The 19,494-nt window shown below is 42.6% G+C and overlaps 5 protein-coding genes across 6 annotated transcripts in view; 4 read left to right on the top strand and 1 right to left on the bottom strand.

Annotated features, from left to right (window-relative positions):
- Positions 1-115: 115 nt before the first annotated feature.
- Positions 116-2,309, bottom strand: LOC132261310 (succinyl-CoA:3-ketoacid-coenzyme A transferase, mitochondrial). The gene is made up of 5 exons (XM_059760086.1): positions 2,153-2,309; positions 1,847-2,042; positions 1,493-1,629; positions 1,179-1,428; positions 116-1,110 (listed from the first exon to the last, which is right to left on the bottom strand). Exons 1-5 carry the CDS (start codon positions 2,225-2,227, stop codon positions 215-217), a joined length of 1,554 nt encoding a protein of 517 aa, XP_059616069.1. The 5' UTR covers positions 2,228-2,309; the 3' UTR covers positions 116-214.
- Positions 2,310-2,363: 54 nt separating this feature from the next.
- LOC132261319 (cell cycle control protein 50A) lies at positions 2,364-4,263 on the top strand. Its single transcript, XM_059760103.1, has 3 exons — positions 2,364-2,571; positions 2,632-3,444; positions 3,647-4,263. Exons 1-3 carry the CDS (start codon positions 2,517-2,519, stop codon positions 3,856-3,858), a joined length of 1,080 nt encoding a protein of 359 aa, XP_059616086.1. The 5' UTR covers positions 2,364-2,516; the 3' UTR covers positions 3,859-4,263.
- Positions 4,264-5,924: 1,661 nt separating this feature from the next.
- Positions 5,925-10,025, top strand: LOC132261295 (ubiquitin-protein ligase E3B). Its single transcript, XM_059760064.1, has 5 exons — positions 5,925-7,663; positions 7,830-8,712; positions 8,773-8,888; positions 8,950-9,244; positions 9,362-10,025. Exons 1-5 carry the CDS (start codon positions 6,048-6,050, stop codon positions 9,644-9,646), a joined length of 3,195 nt encoding a protein of 1,064 aa, XP_059616047.1. The 5' UTR covers positions 5,925-6,047; the 3' UTR covers positions 9,647-10,025.
- A 154-nt stretch (positions 10,026-10,179) lies between these two features.
- LOC132261315 (serine/threonine-protein kinase NLK) overlaps positions 10,180-19,494 on the top strand; it is a 32,951-nt gene continuing 23,636 nt past the window's right edge. For both annotated transcript variants that reach the window (XM_059760099.1, XM_059760098.1), the window contains exon 1: positions 10,180-11,148. In XM_059760099.1, coding sequence (XP_059616082.1) covers positions 10,952-11,148 — 197 coding nt within the window. In that variant the 5' untranslated portion in view covers positions 10,180-10,951. The remainder of the gene's footprint in view (positions 11,149-19,494) is intronic.
- The window catches only part of LOC132261294 (NAD(+) hydrolase sarm1), a 53,282-nt gene continuing 44,917 nt past the window's right edge, over positions 11,130-19,494 (top strand). The window contains exon 1 of the mRNA XM_059760061.1: positions 11,130-11,148. The gene's annotated coding sequence lies outside the window, so the exon portion shown is untranslated. The remainder of the gene's footprint in view (positions 11,149-19,494) is intronic.

The following is a 19,494-nucleotide window of genomic DNA, read 5'->3' as shown; positions in this document are numbered from 1 at the left end:
GATGCATATGAGTAAAATTGAAAAGTTTTTGCATCTCAGTTTGATCTCGATGAGACGAATGTTGCTTTCGCAATATGGGCAGCCAAAACAGCCTTAGACCTGCTAAACTGTTCAGTCACTGTCTTTAAAAATGAGTGCTTTATTACATTCACTGAGTCAAAAAAAGCAATAGAAATGTACATTTTGGAGAGACTCAAGGGGGGGAAATGCTTTTTCACGCCTCAACTTGTCCCATGCCCTGCAGATTGTCCGACACCTGGAATTCCGCTCCCGTGGATGACACAATATCCTCCACAGTCACTCCATCAGCCAATTCGATGAGCGTGAGTCCTCGTTCTGCGTCCACAGTGAATACACACTTTTCCGTGATGATCATATCAACGCAGTTCTTTCCAGTGAGTGGCAAATTGCACTTGCTAAGGATCTTGTGCGAGCCATCCTTGGCTGTGTGCTCCATCGTAACAATAGTCTTGGTTCCTGGTGCCGCCACAAGATCCATGGCACCTCCCATTCCCTTCACAAGCTTCCCAGGAATCATCCAATTGGCAAGATCTCCGTTTTGAGACACTTCCATGGCACCGAGAACGGTGATATCAATGTGTCCGCCACGAATCATGGCAAAGCTGTCGTCTGAGCCGAAGTAAGAAGCTCCCGGCACTACAGTCACTGTCTCCTTGCCAGCGTTGATCAGATCCGCATCAATTTGATCCTTCGTGGGAAATGGACCGAGACCGAGGATCCCATTTTCCGATTGCAGCATCACATTGACACCCTTGGGGATGTAATTTGAGGACAGCACGGGGATTCCAATGCCCAAATTGACGAACATCCCATCGCGGAATTCAAGTGCCACTCTCCTGGCAATCCGCTCGCGATTCTTTGCCGCCGGAGTTGAAGCCACTACTGAGGCTTTCTCAGAGCGCACCTTCAACTTCTCAATGCGCTTCTCAAAGGACGGCCCTTTGACGATGCGATGCACAAAGATGCCAGGAATATGGATATTTTCCGGTGTAAGAGAACCCACGGGGACAATTTCCTCCACCTCGGCAATGGTAATCTTCGCAGCCTTGCACATGGGCGCGTTGAAATTCCTCGCGGACTTGTTGAATACTATTGTGAACCATTTGATCATTTGTGAGTCAAATGAATAGAAAGGTCAGCTAATGGTGAATACTCACTGAGGTTTCCCATCTCATCCGCTTTGTAGCCTTTAATGAGTGCGAAATCGCCCGTTATAGCCTCTTCCATGATGTAGGGTTTCCCGTTGAAGTTCTGGGAAAATCTCGGTTGACTAGCAATCTCCACCTTCTTGTCTTTCGTATACTTGATCGGAGAGCCCCCTTCGTGGATCAGCGTTCCGTAGGCGGTTGGTGTGAAAAAGGCAGGGATTCCAGCTCCTCCTGCACGGATCCTTTCAGCCAAAGTTCCCTGGAGTCATTAAGAAGCTTAGCTGACTGATTGGTTGATTGTCACATTGTGATCTCAGACTCACCTGAGGCGTGAGTTCCACCTCCAAATCGCCTGACAGGTACTGCTTTTCAAATTCTCCATTCTCACCGACGTAAGAGGCGATCATCCGCCGGATTTTGCGCTTCTGGAGCAGAAGTCCTAAGCCAAAATTGTCCACTCCTGCAATTACATAAAATTAGAAAAGCACAATTCACGGGCGCACATTTATCAGTCTGTCACTTTCATGCGCGGGGGGCACTGATAACGAACACATAAACAAACTAATCTAATTTTAACCTTCACCATTAATCATGTTTTTCTGTGATTTTTACGTAATGTCTCTCCCGCAGGAGATAGACAATTTGTGACCCAGTGAATCCCAACACCCTCATCTCACCGGCATTGTTGGACACCACCGTGAAATTGGTGGCCTCGTGCTTGAGCAGGGCAGCAATGAGATTCTCAGGAATGCCGCACAGACCGAAGCCGCCCACCAGTAGCTTTGCTCCGTCCTTGATGTCGTGGACAGCGTCCGCGGCGCTCTCATACACTTTTCCAGCTTTCCGCTGTGTAGAGTAGTGTGCGATGAGGATCTTAGGAGAAAAACAAGTTTCTATTTATTTCACGGCGCACGTCACCACCTACAGAGAGACCTTGAGGAGGCGCTCCCGGTCGCGATGGATGCTGATTTATGTCTACTCACGCGGGATGCTGAAAAGGAGTGCCTGAGGTGGCGATAGTGCGTGGCGACACGCTGAGAGACTGCACAGAGGACCATTTTCACGTGGTGAAGACACAATTGCGAGCGCTACTGACCGGGATGGTTGAGGAAGTGCGCCAGAGGAATTCTGCTACTTGACGTCGATGAAAATTCGCCGCGAATCGATGAATGTCAGATGTTTTCTGTTAACAGGTTTTGCAGCAAACTTCATTCTGAATGAGTCAATATATCAATTTAAGGTGTTGTGTTGTTTTCCTCGTTGTCGTGAAAATCCGTCTTCTACCGTGAATTTTCTCACCGTGAAGGACTTCTGTTGTGACCAAGAAGTAGTGCTGAGTGTGGAAAAATGGCATCCGTGGGCGATCAGTCTGAAGTCACTGTGAAATCCAAACGACCTTCAGGTAAATTGTCACTTTATTGTCTCTCGGGAAAATCGATAAGAAAATGTCTTTTCTCCACAGATTCTGCCTTTAAACAACAACGCCTTCCCGCGTGGCAGCCCGTCCTTACAGCTGGCACTGTTCTACCCACATTTTTTATCATTGGCATCGCCTTCATACCTGTGGGAGTCGCCCTGTTGTACTTCTCAGACAATGTCCAGGAGCATATCATCGACTACACATACTGTACGCAGCTGGGAAGTCTCAATAACAGTGTCACATGTGCTGATGTGATCAGGAATGATGGGGGGAATTGCACTTGTGAGATTTCCTTCACGCTGCACCAGGATTTCCTGGGAAAAGTGTTCATGTACTACGGTCTGAGCAACTTTTACCAAAATCATCGACGCTACGTCAAGTCCAGAGACGATGACCAGCTTCTGGGACGTCTTTCTCCTCTTCCTTCGAGTGACTGCATCCCATTTGCTTATGCCGATGATGGAAACACAGTGCCAATTGCTCCGTGTGGAGCTATCGCAAACTCCCTCTTCTCTGACACCCTCCAGATTCGTTCTCACGAGAACGGGCCCGTGCCTCTACTGCGAACGGGCATTGCCTGGCCCTCAGACCGCGAAATCAAGTTCCGCAATCCACCTGGAGATCTCAAGGAGGCCCTGCATGGCTTTGAACGCCCGCGCGCCTGGACACGCAATCTTTGGGAGTTGGACTTGGAGAATCCTGACAACAATGGTTTCCAGAATGAGGACCTGATCGTGTGGATGCGAACCGCTGCTCTGCCCAGCTTTAGGAAGCTCTACAGGCGCGTTGACCACTCCAGTGGGCAGTTTTCCGAGGGACTACCCAAGGGAGACTACACCCTCAAAGTGGACTACAGTGAGTCATGCAAACACCCCTGTGATTTTGTTTGATAAGCTCTTTTTTTGCTTTATTTGATTATTTACTCGCGAAATTTTTAGAGATAAATTGCTATGGAGTTTGACCTGTTAAAGTCATTATCACACAAACTGTACTATATACAAAGGCGTTGGGAAATTCAGCGAAACACTAATGATCGATTGGTTTTCTCTCTTTTCAGCATACTCCGTGACAGAATTTGAGGGCTCGAAGAAGATGATCTTGTCCACGACTTCAATTCTGGGCGGCAAAAATCCATTTCTGGGTATTGCGTACATCGTTGTGGGCTGCGTTTGTCTCCTTCTGGGAATCGTGCTGCTGTTCATCCATATCAAATTCTCGAAAAACACCACAGAGATGATAAATGTAAATCCTCGCACGCCCTATACATAATCGCCTGCCCGAAGCTGTGGGAGGGCGGGAGAAAGTATGTGATAAGGGAGCTGAGTAACAATGCCTTCTTTCCATTGTGGATGCCAAGTGGTTGGTGTAATTTAATTCATGATTATTCTGTGAGATATGCGCTTTCTGAAAAATGAATATTCCTCCATGGAAGCAAGAATGTTTAAACTCTATGACACACACGCTTTAATTGTCTTTGTGGACATCGAAAATGAAGATTTATTTTCCTTTTTCACCGGTTAAATATTGTATTATGTCATTTAGAGAGTTTAGAGACCAGAAATCACCAATTAAGTAGTATATCTTGTAATTGTTGTCAAAGGCATTCTGTGCCGGAAAATCACAAAGAGAATCTCCTCGCATGAGGAGAATTAATAAATAAAGGAAATGTGTTGTACCTCAGCAAGCGTTTGACTGGGTCACCCTGTGAGGGTGGCTTTGTTGAGCCACTGTCGCGCTCTCTGCCCCACATAAATCGACTGCCTTTGGGTGCGACAGAGCCAGCATGAGGAGTCATCAAGCCCCCATCCCAGAAGCGGATATTCCTTTTGGGCAAGTTCATTTCATTGCCAAAGAGAAAAACTTTTTGGTAAACATGAAGGAAAATCTGAGTCATTTCAGGCAAATTGGCCTCTCCCATCGAATCGTCTCAATCGGCTCTTGGAGCCTCTCACTTTTGCCACTTCGACTGCCCCCCTTCACGCGGAAAAGCGCTCTCTCGTATCCTCCCGGGAAAGTCCTGTTAATCTGGGCCACCGTGACAGTGCTCACCCCACCGTGAAAAGATTAGAAATTGTGCGGAAAAGTGGCCAGAGTGAGGGTAAATTGAAAGTGCGTGAAAAACCCTTCGCCGTATTGCATAATCGCAGGTGACTCCCGGAAAATTGCGCCTCTTTCCCGCCTCAAAGTCCCACGAAGGGGACAAAAATATTGCGTATGCTGACTCTTCAGCCAGCCACAACTCATAATCAAAGCTTTCGGTCAGTTTTATCGTGGTCAACTTCCTTTCTAAGCCGTACATTCTTATCGCTTCAGTTCTTGTCGCACAGAGTCGTTATAAAAGGACCAGTCTTGCCATGATTGCAGACCAGTTCCAGTACAGAGAATGTGAGTGCAAGAAAGTGCGTGGAAAATTGCCAGAGGGTTCACGTTTCGGTCGTTCGTTGGGTGTCTAGCTATGGATGAAAAGCGAGCTGCCCCACGAAGGGCTTAGACTGTGAATTGCCCTTTCAACTGTTTGCCCGTCAACCTCATTCGGTCATTGATTGTGGCGAGAATGGGGCCAGAGAATAGATTTTCCCGCCCTAAAGGCGAAGAGCCTCCCCACATATGGTGTACAATCGCTCATGAAGTGGAAAAGCTGAAACAGATCTAGTGTTTGATACCTGTTTGTAGAGCAATAGTGTGATATTAAAATACTTGCAATGAAGATGCTAGTGTTTGGCGTTGTGACTTAAAAAGGCTGTAGCCGAACGGCTTGGAAGTGGAGAAAAAATGCTTGTCTTTAAGTGAATAAAGAAATCCTGAAAATTTTAAAAATTACTTTTAGATCAAATTTATGCATGGATAAAATAAATTCGATGCAACGCATGCGATACACAATTTTCAGATATTTCTGATCAATTTCTGTCCTTGAAAAGAATAAAAAGTCAATAATATGGAAGCAAATATCTGAATTCTGGAAACAATTCTGCGGGATAATAAAAAGTTTTTGGCTCCATTTCTGGTTCATTCAATTCATATGCTTATCAATAGAAGGCGCTCCTTGATTGCTTCAGTCACTTCGGCACGGTTGTGAACTCTGCTAAGATAAATGGATTCGGCATTATCCCATGTCGGAAAGATTTGCCAATGGCCATACTTTCTCACTCCTTGTAATGAAAACCACGTCCTTCTTGAAGCGCTGTGCGGCTTGAAAATCAAGTTTCCGCAAAAGATGTCTGAGTTGTAAAGGGTTAAACGGTTAAATAACGGATGACCCTGTACATCCACCGCCACAATTTTTTTCAGTTGAAACGACAGAGGGAGTGGAGGTGCAGACGTCAAAAAGTATGTGAGTGAAGTTATTTTTATTGAAAATTGTGTCTGTATTTATTTTGTCTGCGGAAATTGTGTGAAAATTGGTGAAATTTCAAGGAAATTCCAAGGAGAGACGTCGAGGATCTCTCTGAGGCGGTGGAATGTCCGTTTCGCTCGAGGAAATTCTGCACGGTGTGCGAAAGAGACGTGAAGAAAGGGCGCACGAGAAGAAACGCGATGAGGCTGCCGTGGTCATCCAGGCTCTTATCCGGGGATGGCTCACACGGAGACGGCTCACGCGGGGCCTCTTCATTGAATTCGACGACCTACTGACTGAAGATCCCATCTTGGAATTGCGTGGATGTTTCCAAGTGTACAGTGTGGCATCGCGCTTTCTGACACGCCTCAACGAGCATGATCCTGACCATCGGGATCGCCTGGAGCGACTCTGTCGTTACTTGGTGGCCTCATTGGACTCAGATTCGCCAAAGACAAGCTACATTGGCGTGGCGCTGAATAAGGAGTACAGCCTGTCGTGGATCAAGCATCTGAAGCTGCTGCTGCACAAGTGCTGTGTCTGCATGGAGATGCTGAAGCCGGAGAAGCACTCAGAGAGCATCTCTCTAGCGTTGTACTTGCACACGCTCGTGGCGTTCACTTCTCCAAACAATTGGACACTGCTGCGGAACAAAGCTCTGGCTGGGTTAAAGCCAGGAATGCAGCAACTGTGCAACAATATTCTGGGCGGTCTCATTCAGAAGGGCTTCTTTGTGTCCCTGAGAAACGTACTGATTCGGGGAACGTGTAAGAGTCAAGTTACACTAAAGCCTATCTCGTTAACTGCCCTTCTAACACTAGCCACTCGTCCTCTCGTCACGGGCAGTTTCAGCGAGAATCTCCTGACGATGTTCCTAATTCACGTTCTCTCAGTGCCAGCTCTCGTGGCCACAGTTGAGACTCACATCCCAGAATTCATGGCACAGCTGCAATCTCTCAAGATCTTGCAACTCAGTGTGGATCTCCTCGGTGCTGAGATATCCATGCGTGTCATTACGAACAGCATTCAAGGCACACAGACGCTTGCCTTGCTAGCCAACCTTGTGCATCTCTTCAACATGGAACCCTTGCCAATTGCCACTGAAATGGCCTTTCCCACCTTCACGATCGTCACCACGAAACTTTTGCAGAGCATCCCGGCGTCTGTGGGCCCCAAGAGTGGCGCTTTCACGCAGTGGCATGAGCTTCTGGGTTGGTTCTCGCCAAGCGGCCAAGATGTAGCCACATCCACAGAGAATTTACCTGCGATTAAGCGCCAAATCCACCTTCTGTGGAGTCACAGGTCCGTGAAAATTCTCCTCGGCGACAATTTGAAAGCACTGACGGCGACATATGACAAGGCGGACATCTACGTGCCCCAGCCAGCTTCTAACTCTAGTCTCTTGAAGCGAGCACTCGAGAGAACGTCCAGCAAGGGATCATCAGCACAGGCAAAGTCATGGCGCAAGCTTGGATCCGCTGAAGTTACGCGAATTTCCTTAGTGGCTGCTTTGTACAACGCAGCCTTAAGTACTTTGGCGCAATTAAAATTGGACATCTTGTCTGGATTGTGCTACACAGATGCTGTGCTTCATGATCTGTGGCTTCTAGTGGCGTCTTTGGGTCCTATTTGCGGACTGAAATCTTTCTTGGAACTCCTGCAAGTCGGCGGTGGAACTTCTTTGGCGCCCCCGCTTCTTCTGCTGTTGCTCTTCAGCGATTGTATGACTCACTATGTGACGTAAGTTGGAGAAAAAATGATCGCATAACATTTCATTTAAGTATTCCTCCTAAGACACTGAAAGCGTTGATGATTTGAGAATCATTAACCCTTTGGGGTCAAACGTGAAATGAAATGATTACTTTTGGATGAATGAAGATTAAAAATATCTTTTTGTCTCTTGCAGGATTCTCGATGATATCGAGATGTACGAACAACAAACACCTTTCCAATTGACAGACTTCGTTGCTTTGTCCTATTTTCTCAACAATTTCCTGTATCGCGCCATTCAGGAGGGGCTTTTCGACCCGAAGACTCTCACGTCATCTTCTCTTTTTGTATCCACGCACACACTATTGCTTTGCCTCTATCGACGGGACTGCAGACGCGCCTTTGCACCCCAAAATCACTGGTTGATTCATGAAATTCGACCAGCACACTTTGTCAGCGATCTGGAAAAGGGCAAAAAGCACACTCAAGTGCTGCTGCAGAAGATGCCTCACGTCATTCCGCATGAAGACAGAGTCAAACTCTTCCGGAAGTATGTGCAGAATGAGAAGGCAGTGCTGGGACTGACAGAATCTGCATGTGCTGCTCAAAGTTCAGCCCTGATTACTATTCATCGCGACAGAATTGTGGAGGATGGATACAGACAACTTGCACTTCCGCCACACAGTCTCAAGGGTGTGATCAGGGTGAGATTTATCAATCAACAGGGACTCGATGAGGCGGGAATCGACCAGGATGGAGTGTTTAAGGAGTTCCTGGAGGAGACAATTAAGCGCGTCTTTGATCCATCACTCAATCTCTTCCGAACGACAACGGATCAGCGACTCTATCCATCACCAACATCTCATTTGCAAGAGAATCACTTGCAACTCTTCGAGTTTGTGGGACGAATGCTGGGCAAGGCGGTTTACGAGGGGTTCCTGGTAGAGGTACCCTTCGCCTCATTCTTCCTCTCCCAACTTCTGGGACAGACTCACCAGGCACTGTACAGTTGCATGGATGAACTGCCATCATTGGACAAAGAGCTTTACCGCAGTCTTACATTCATCAAACACTATCAGGTATGGAAGATAAGCTGAAACAGTCTGATGACGACTATTGCATTTAATTCTTATTTCTAGGGCGATGTTTCGGAGCTCGATTTGACTTTTTCAGTGGACGAGGACGTTATGGGGAAGATTGTGACACACGAATTGCATCCAGGAGGAAGAATACGCCCTGTGACCAATGATAATAGGTTAGTTAATAGCTTTTATGATTCTTCTTGCTTCAAATGTGTGTGCTTTTGGTCTTCACAGGATTAACTACATCCACTATATGGCCTATTTTCGGATGCACACACAAATTAAGGAGCAAACAGCAGCGTTTATTCGTGGATTCAGGAGTATCGTTAATCCTGAATGGTTGTCACTCTTCTCAACGCCAGAACTTCAGCGTTTAATATCCGGAGATACGGCGCCGCTAGATTTGAAAGACCTCCGGAAACACACGCAGTACTACGGAGGATTTCATGATTCGCACAGAGTTGTTGGTTGGTTGTGGGACATCCTGGCCAGGGACTTTACAGAGGAGGAACGAAAGCTCTTTCTAAAGGTTATTTTTTTTTACATTCGACTTCCTTCTGTAGTTTCACACGAAAACTATTGCTAAATCGTAGTATGCTTAAGAGGGACATATATAAGATTATGCTAATTTTTGGATGTTTTCCAGTTCGTGACGTCCTGTTCGAAACCTCCACTGCTGGGATTCGCCCATCTGGAGCCCCCGTTCTCCATTCGGTGCGTTGAAGTGGGCGATGATGAGGACACCGGCGACACGATTGGCAGTGTTATCAGGGGTTTCTTCACAATAAGGAAGCGAGATCCTCTTAATCGACTTCCTACTTCATCAACGTGCTTCAATCTTCTCAAGTTGCCCAATTACCAGAAGAAGAGCACTCTTCGGGAGAAGTTGAGATACGCCGTCTCGAGCAACACGGGCTTCGAGTTGTCGTGAATCGTCAACGAAATGCAAATAATAATAATCAGTAACAGTCGGTGTAATTTTAAAAGTTGCCACTTAGTGATTAATGTAGTGATTTTCACCTGAATGTCCATTTAATCAATCGTCTATTTCTCCGTGATTTTTTGTTGAATGTTGAACTGTGATAGAGGCATACCCTAATGAATTAAACCTAGATATATATCTATATACTAAGTGTGAAAAAGAAAGAAAAAAAACGAGAAAAACATAGATAGAATGATATGATTATATTTGTAATGAAAGATATTCGACGTCATTCACGTATAGACTACATATCGTAGACGGAGGCTGACAGAGGCTGAAGGTGTGTGTTTCGTAAATATAACGTAAATAACCAAAAATGTAAGAAAAATGTTCTGACTTCTAACTGGAAGGAAAACCCACTACATTTTGAAATCTGTGCTCTCCACTCGTGGTTTTGGCGCGGCCATCGCTCACCACTTTCCCCAGGCGGAGGTGAGTTTGTGTGTAGTATTGCCGCAGTGGCGCATTGTATAGTCAGTCCGGCAGAGGGTGCGTCTCGATAAAGTTGCTTTTCTTTGTGCAACACTGCGTTCCGGCCCCAAGAAGTGCTCTTTTGTCCACTGTGGAGCTTGGCCCCGAAAAGGTGTGGACAAAGTGCATCTCCGTGCGCGTGATGAGAGTGGTCCTCTGGTGATTGAAAGAGGAGCCCGTGTGTGCGTGCAAGAGTCGCCCGGGGGAAGTCTTTTGTGGGGTGTTCACAATCTTTGGGTGGTTGAATGACCAGCAAGTGCGAGGCAAAACCGGATCCGGAGCGAGTCTGAGTTGGGTCTCCTGAATGTTCTTGAGCTGCGCCACAGGTTCATCAGCCTCCCAGCGTTGCGGATGAACGAATCACGCAAAATACTGAGGTGGATTTGAGGTTATGACGCCACGAAGGGTGTGACGCCTGTCAGAGGGAGAAAAGTCGTCTGGGATCACCCCAAGTCGCTGCGAGAGCATTCCTGATTGAGTTCTGCTGTGGATTATCACCTTCCGGACAGCTGAATCCCTGGAAGTGCCGCGCGTGTGTGTGTGTTGCGTGTTCTTTATGCTGGGAAACTGGTAGGCTTTCCCGGAAATACGGGTACAGTGCAAATTGATACAAAACTCCTGTATCTGCAGGCAGATTGTGACGGTGAATCCCAACATCTTGTGTTGTGTACGAAGTGTAATGGTAGCTTGAGAGTCCTGTCGTGAAAATTCCGTGTTCGTGTTCCAAGAAACCAAGTGAATCGTCTTCTTCCAACCGATTGAGCCGCCCATGTACGTGATCTGATGGCGGCCGTTGGTGGCCCCACAAGGCAGTCGCGGGTCTCCATGAGTGTTTCCATGTCGCTGGTCCAGGGAGGAGCAGCCGGAGCGCCCCAGGGTGCCATATTGGCTGCCGCTGCTCCTTACTATCAGCCTCCGGCCGTGCCGCAAGATGTCCAGCCCGACCGTCCGATCGGATATGGAGCTTTTGGTGTTGTCTGGTAAGATCCATTACGCAATAATCCTCCTCAGTTCAGGCATGGCCCACTTCTCGTCTTCTCGAGAGCATCTGCATCTTGAGATGCTCCAGACATTGGCTCTTATTATGCAACAGAGAGAATATATGGGAGATGTTAGGTAATCAAGATGACATCCTTGGAGAATTACGATTCCTGAAGCCCATTTATTTATGATTGTCGGTGTCATTCAAGTTCATCTTCCTGACTTTTTTTTACACCAGCACGAACAAAAAAACTTAAGTGAATTATCGGTCTCTGATGTTTAGGGAAAAGCTGGTTTACTCTGGACAAATTCTCACTTCTAGGCTATAAATTATGATTTTCAGAAAGTATTGAATTTAATTCTCACTGCGTAAGATCTACATTAGGCCGTAGCAAATTTCTGCACAATTGTCAAAATAATTTCTTGTCTCCACGTGATCTCAAGGCATTCAAGACCAGCGATAATCAATATTGTCAAACATTTTCGCTGGATACTCCGGATTCAAGCATTACTTGCTCTGAAATATATTTCCGGAACTACACGTGTAGAGAAATGAACAGAAGTTTGTTTAAAGTTGAGATATTTAACATTGGAAGTTTCTCACATCGCCCACACCCAAAGACCATATCTCGAACGACACTTTGTCTGAGTGATCTAAGGACTTTAGAAGATAGGGAAAATTTTCTCTTAGATTTCCATTAAATCAAGACACAGTTTTCGTCTTTTATCCTATTAATTAACTATTATTTAAATTAAATTGAGAGAGTTGAAGTGTCTATCCAAATTACGTCTACTCTTCTGTACATTAAATAAAAACGAAATCTTCTGAAGCAGTGTGAGAAGAATAAATATTCGTGTCCAATGACAAATTGTAGACAAAATATAGTGTACAATATTTTGCATTTTTCAGCATTAAATTGCAAATATAATTATAGTCTCTATCTCCAATGGAACACTCCACTAAGCATGTCATATACATATAACATCAGAGAAGGTCAATGGGGTGTGTGTGTTTTACACTCCCCAATTAAATTGATGATAAAACCCTCTTTGTACTTAGAAGAGAGAATGCGAAGTCACTTGGACACAGAGTGGCCACGAAAAGCGTACCGCGAGTTTCAATTGAAAGTGTGAGAAAGAAGTCGGTGAGGAGAAAAAGTGGTAAGTGATTAAATATCACAGTCGCGAGTTTGTTCAAGGTTTTCCTGCAATTTCCCAATGTGATCGCGTATTAAATGACCATCCCACGTTGAATAATAACATTAGACGCTGTGTTTGTGTGTTTGTGTGCAATATTATGCCTATGGAGTTGAAGAGAAAAGAATAATAAAAACCGGAATAGGTGCATACATTTCTCAGTGGAACTCCCGCATTTCTGCATAAGATGACCGCAGGCCCATCATTTTCTCACGAGAAGTGTCAAAACATTGTCACACGGTCGCTTTATTCAAAGTAAATTCTCCTAAATTAATTTGCATAAACGCGAGTGGCCTGTTTTCGTCTGACATGATGTGAAAATTTGTTCTTTATGGGATCAACTTTTTGTTTCTCAAGAATCTTTAGGGAAAGTAAATTGTGCGAGTATGTGTGAAAACACCATAGTATTCTGAATTCCACGGATATTAAAGAGTCAACGTGTAAATTAAGGGAATTTCTAACAGAGTTTATTTTGTATTCCTTGTTTATTTTCCCTTCGTCACTTGTTGGTTGATCTTCGTAAAATTTAGCACGAAATTCTATAGACAAATAAATACACAGCAAATGTAATCCAAATATATGGCCACAAACACAGAGTGTGGCATATGAAGGGAAAATGTAATTTACACACTGTGGCAAAATGTATTTTTAAAAGTATTGTGTATGTTAAAAAATAAGTAACACAGACTTTGAAACAATGATACTATTAGAGCCAAATATTTCTCTTTTAATTTTTGAAAGATAAAATACATGGCAACAGAGTTGTGAGATGGTTTTCTCTTTAATTCTGGTACATTGCAATAAAATAAGAAATAAAAAATAATTTGGCAAACGAAGGAAAAATTGGTGAAGCAGCAATAAAGTTGAGAAAATGTTTACGAGTTTTTTTGCACTAAACAGCGACGCTTCTGGTCTCTAAATAATTTATTAATATTTAATCGTTACATTTATTCAAAAATATATTTAAACATGAACGAATTGATAAAGATCAATACTAATCGGAATAAAAATCGAATTTAGGCAATATTTTCACACTGATTGTCACACCTTGTGTATGGTATACCTTTTCCAGATATTAGGGAAATTGTCTCTAGGTCAATCAACTTGTATCACATTCTGTGTTATTTCCGTGTAGAAAATTTTCCACAGTAGAGGAGCTTGACTGTAAAAGGCAAGGGAACTTCTTACAAATTGATTTTTTGGACACGCCGAGAATGACGAAGTTTCTTTGACCGTGCGAGTCTTTGTTCCCATAATTCTCATCGAATCTCAAATGTTCTTTTTTCGCCGTAAACTCCGTCTCACATTTATGTTGGATTTCACACTGTGGTTAGAGAAGGACAGATAAAGATAGACAGAGAGAGAGAGAAAAAAAAACGAAGAATTAACGTGAATCATGCTTTACTTGAATAGAATTTTTTCACCTTCCTTTTAATCTTATTTATTTTATCTGGTTGTCTCGTGTTTTTTTTTTACTAATGTAACCTCCGGTCATGATAGGCAAAAGGTATGTGTATTAATTCTAATTCAGTACGGATCACGTTTGATACATAAATGAGCAATTTCTCAGGCAATAAAAACATATCATTTCGCTGTTTAGAGGGTCTTGCCAGCACTCCGTAATGCGATGACGCGAAAAGAAGGACTACGATGGGGTTTTTTCCCTGTGAATATGAGGGTTGGCTTTCACGCGCCACAATAATTGCGAAATTAGGCAGGAGAGGTACATATTTCCAAAAGGTTTCTCATCGCAGTCCAAGGATTTAGTGAATGTTCTGAGAAAATTGTTTTCGACAATGTTGTTTTCCTCTTTCTTTTTTTTATTGCAAAAAGTTTGCTCGAAAATGTGGGAAAAGGAGCGCGATTGTGTATGTGTCAGTGGATGGGTATTAAAAAAGAGTACAATGTTGGAGTTGAAATAGCGACGACTCCGGATAGCCTTGAATGAGTTCATCGTATCTGGTTCGTCGGTTGTTTTCTGTCCTCAGCATTGTGTTACTTCTTGGAGTGCGCGTCTTCCATAGGGGCTTAAAAAACGGCAATGCGTGGAAGAGAGAAGATTGGATTAGATGAGATGTGTGCTGTTGGTGGCTTCTTTTGCCCTCCAACATCAACCAAGCGACTCTTCATCACTCTTTGCCCCATCCCGAACAAAGTTCATTGCGTTTTCTTCCTCCTTCATCATCAACACACTCATATTGTATTAAAGCATCTCTTTATCCGATGTGCCGTGTTCTGTGTGTACACTAAGAATATTTGTGGCTTTTACTTTTTTCCAAATTCTTCTGAAACTTGTTTGTCAAGGGGACTTATGACAATTCTTTTTGGATCGAAAACTAGGAAACGACAAAGCATTTTTGTTTCAATACAATGACTAAAGTCAGATAATCAAACTTCCTGCGACAGCTATCCTTCTTTAAAGTAGCCACAGATTTGTCCGGTTAGGAGTATGTTTCATGTTTGTTCTGTAATCTTTGTAGATTAAAGGTATTTGTGGGCTGAGAAGGCTGAGGATGAAATACATTAATAAATGAGATCACACCCCTAAAAACTCATCCATGCATCAGATCTTGCTTTATTTTCAGTCTATAGAAAGCCTTTCAATTATAATTTCTTATTCCATCAAAATGGTGAACATATGGTAGGCGAAGAGGAATTCCAATTGGCCTCTTGGATAAATTTGCGGATGGGTAAAACGAGTCGCCAGGTGTTTTTCATACACGCACCTCTCTTTGTTCGTGTCGGTTTGCATCAGACGAAATCGGGCACCCTCTATACAAGGCAGAGAGGTCAGTTTTAGAGGAATTTTTTTTTTATATTTATATATATTAAATGCCCAGCACATAATTTTGTCTGGGGAAAGGCAAAAATTCGCCACCTCAGAGAGAATGTCTCTTTGGGGTAAGAATTTCGGTCTAAGCGAATCGTATTTCTCACGAAAATCCATGTGTGGTTGTGAAAAATGCTAATGGGAGAGAAATCACGAAAAGGCACAATTTACAATCTGGATGCATCACGTGGAATTGCAATATTTGAACCTAAAGCGAAATTCTAGAGAAATCTTTCGTGTGAATGATAAAACTAATTTTTTTTCCACTACGAAACTCTCGGATTTTTCCTCTGGACAATTAATTGTGTTGTTAGTATACCAGACAGATCTGTGTCTGTTTTTTTCTGCTACATCAACCTTTTAATTGTCTCTCGAAATTTTATGTGAGGTGTACAGTGATTTTTCTTGTTACATCCTCTGTTTCTCTCTGAATGTTTCTCGTAAATCTGGAGTGAGCCTAATTTACTAGGGACTTTGCGGATCCTTTGGGTATTTGCTGATAAATTTTTAAGTATGCAATTTAGTTCGGCATTCTCAGCTTGTGAATTTTTGAAGTAAATGAGTTTGGTACTTAAGCAATACCTTTTGGGAACAATTTGACACTGTATAATATGAAGGATTATGACATCATGTTCTTGATTTGAGGGATGATTCTTTACGTGGGTTTTTCTCAAAGTGACGTCAACCAATGTGTCTCACATTTCTTATTACCATTTCGCCAATACGAAGAAAGGAAAAGAATGCACACACAATACGAGACGAAATAAAAGCAAAAAGACTGCAAGAGAGAAGAAAGAGCCATAATACTAAAAATTGTATAATGGAAATGCTATAAACAGACGCAGCTTGCAGTTTTCAGCATCATTTATTATGTTGAGGGTGAGGGGATTTTTTGTGACGCCGCTTTTCTTTCAACTGCATCGTATTTTGCGCTGTGAAATGGTATTCATGTGTGAGTGTGTGTGTGGAAAATCCCTTTTCTGAATATGAAGGCTGGCTTTATCAAATATAGGGTGAGACTTTCCGGTGTCTGTCTGCTTCACCCTCCATGGTTTTATTACAAACTTTTATAATTTAAACGTTGTAAAAACTATTGGCAGAGTTCAATGATCTTTGAGAGTCCGTGAGGGCAAATTTGTATAAAGACTGGTTGTGTGAAAGAGGGTCAAGCTAAATGCCATCAAAAGTTTGAAATCAATAAATAATATTGAAAATTTAACGTGTATCCTTTTTGTAATGCTTGACTGTTCTTGATTTTCCATAGATGTAATTGTAAAGTTACGATGTTTTGTCGAAAACATTATCAGAAAAATGATGATAAAATATCTGTGAAAACTTGAATGCAACTTCAAGTATTATAACAGGAGAAAACTTTCGTCATCTATTATACAATGCTAATAAAAGTGACATTTATCACGGGTTGTGATATGCATAATCAGTAAAAAAATCGCACTGACCTTAACTTACAATTTTTCGATTGCGCAGCGCTTAGATTTGTAATTTCTATTTTGCGTTTTGCACATTTCAATTACAAATGTTTGAATCTGTCTGGAACACTTTAAATAATATGAGCGGGTGTTTGATTTCGTGTACGTACCAGAAAACAGTAAGAATGTAATTTTTTTTCTTTTGATCGCCATATGAGTTTATTGATAAAAATTTATTTATTGTCTCTCGTTTATGTTTTTGGCTTTGATTAAAATGCACAAAGTAGATATATGGTGTGTCGTACAAGAATGAATTCCGCAGAGACGATTGTTGCGATGGATTAGCGCAACGGAGGGGTGAATGAAAACGCTGAATCTCGTATAATCAAATGCACCCTTGAGCGTCTGATGGTTCTCTTCCGTCATCCCTTTTCTCCTGCCATTCTGCTGAGTTTTCTGAGGAGAGAAGTTCACTTACCAAGTAAAGGAGGGATCAAGTCACACTTTGTCGATGGGGGCTTGAAAAATCTGTCGAGAGATTATGCCATGAAGTGATTTGACCGAAGTTGCCACAAAAGTCTCAATATCTACCCTTCTGTCGATATACGTTTTTAACATTTATCTATGTGACTGTAAAAAGCGATCAACTCTGTTTCTCAATATTAGAGAAATGATAATAAACAAGAGAATGGGGGTTCTGTAAAAGGCTTTTTGCAGACCATTCCAACCGATGGCAATGGTTTGACACATTCAAAATATTCGAAATGAAGAGGCGTGGGTTTATCCGGAACTTCACCAAAATCAACTATTCCAAATGATGATTGGTGCTAACACCAATTTTGACCGAATTTGAGGGTGGTTTTAGGGTGATGAAAGGGATGGAATGTTGTTTGACTGAATTTCTAGGAAAATTTATTAGCTGATGCTGGAAGAGATCGTTGCTGTGCGGAAATCATCAGGCCCATTGTTCATATTTAATTAATATTTTACTATCGCTTGGTAATGATGGGGGTTTTATGGCAAAAATATTTCTAGCTAATCATTTGATCGTAAAAAGCATGGGTTTAATGAAAGAAGTTAATTTCATCCCTTGGTTGCGATGGAGCTGTTTACGAATAATCCAGGGTTGTATATCTTTGTAATACAGTGTGATGCCATTGTCGCACTATTTTATTCAGTTCGGTCTAATGTCGTATCCGGTCCTGAGTTTTATTTAAAAAGCCATGCACGGGTGAGAAATTGTTTTTGGTGAGAGCGAGCGTGCCTGAGTGTGAGTGAGAGTGTATAGGGAATTTCCTATTAAATAGTCTTTTCCCAATCTCAAATAATGAGTGAGGGAGTGAGAAGGGAGATATGGCCTGGTCTCTCGCCAGAATATCGTATATTGAACCTGAAATGTGCGCAAGACACCAATGCGCACCTCCGACCGACGTTCCCGTCCCATTTCCACCCGCTAGAACAGCCAGAGTGTCTCATATAGTCACCCTACTCAACTCCTTGTCGCGAGACCCTGTCCTAGGGAGCAATTTAGGGTGGGAAATTACATCTCACCCGGAGAGATTCCGGAGACTTCACATCGCCGAGGGTGCGGAGTAGCAGCCACATCTTTTATCAGCCCCATTGCATTTGGTGTGTTTGCTTTGGGGGGGGTTGTCACGAAAATTGCCAGGCGATAGATATCAACTTTATGTTTAAAAGTTAAGAGATGAAAGCAGACTGTTTTTTGCAGTAGTTAAAAAGTTAAAAGAAAAATATGTTAAAAATGATATATGATTTTGATGAATAATATTTATTTATTGATTGATTAATTCACATAAAATCTTTTTGCTATAATTTACTAATTCTGATAATAGTAAAATATTCTTTTATCAAACTACCAACGCATGCACTGATTCATGCGCTGAGATCACACAAAAATGTTTTGATGATACATATACTTCAGAAATTCACGTGGTTAAAGTCACATTTCACAATATTTCTCTGGCTTGCGCATGGCTTGTGAGATAAGTATACTTTTTATTTGTGCTTTCTGCTAAAGTGGATTTCTTACCTGACAGAAAATATAACCTTCAGTATTGGAACCTGCATTTGGTATTTCTTGATTTTAAGGAGAGAGCGAGAGAGGAAGATAGAGGATTTATTTTTCTCAAACCGAAAGCAACGCGCTTCACAGGTAGAAATGTATTCTTTATTCTATGTGTTGCGATGCTTCAATACTAATCGAGAGGAATTGGGTTGAAGATGCTTCAAACGGAGTGGCAATTAGAAAAGTGAGGAGTCTCAACAGCGATTGGAAGATCGTGCTTTTGTGCCGCATTTCAATACACTTTTGAAATTGCCGGAATTTTTTATATGCCTCTGTAAAAGTATCCCGGAAAGCTCTGAAAAATGATGTTCTGTCCAATCTCGAAGGACTCCTCAAAATAACATCATGGGAATATTTGATAGAATTCTCTTGTTCAATATGAGTTCTATGGTAATAAAAGCTTGTTGGAATTTTGTAATATTTTTGGAGTGCCCAAATTCTGGTAATAGCATCGATGATATTTCACAGTAGATTCAGTCGATTAGTTTGGAGGTCCACTTTTTGCTCCTCACACACAACGTTGTCCGTATAAATTAAATTTCCTCTTCTTTGTCGATGCTCTGTCGTGTGTCTCGGCATGAATTTCTATGGTACATTGCGAGGTATTGTAGAAACAAAGAATCCGTCTTTGAACAATACTGAATGAGTTTTCTTGGCTTGTGTGTCGCTTTCGTTCGCAGACCCCAAATGTTATGCGCTTGTGTTGGGGCGAGACAGGAAAAAATGACGTGGTTTCATGCTTCACATAATGATAGATGGTGAAAACGACGATTTGTTGTACCTATTTATAGATAAGGCATTAGAA

The sequence above is a fragment of the Phlebotomus argentipes genome, unplaced genomic scaffold (assembly GCF_947086385.1).
Source record: "Phlebotomus argentipes unplaced genomic scaffold, Phlebotomus argentipes genome assembly scaffold_18, whole genome shotgun sequence".
Classification (NCBI taxonomy): domain Eukaryota; kingdom Metazoa; phylum Arthropoda; class Insecta; order Diptera; family Psychodidae; genus Phlebotomus; species Phlebotomus argentipes.
The sequence above is the reverse complement of the archived record's forward strand: the minus strand, read 5'-3'. Positions and strand labels throughout refer to the sequence as shown.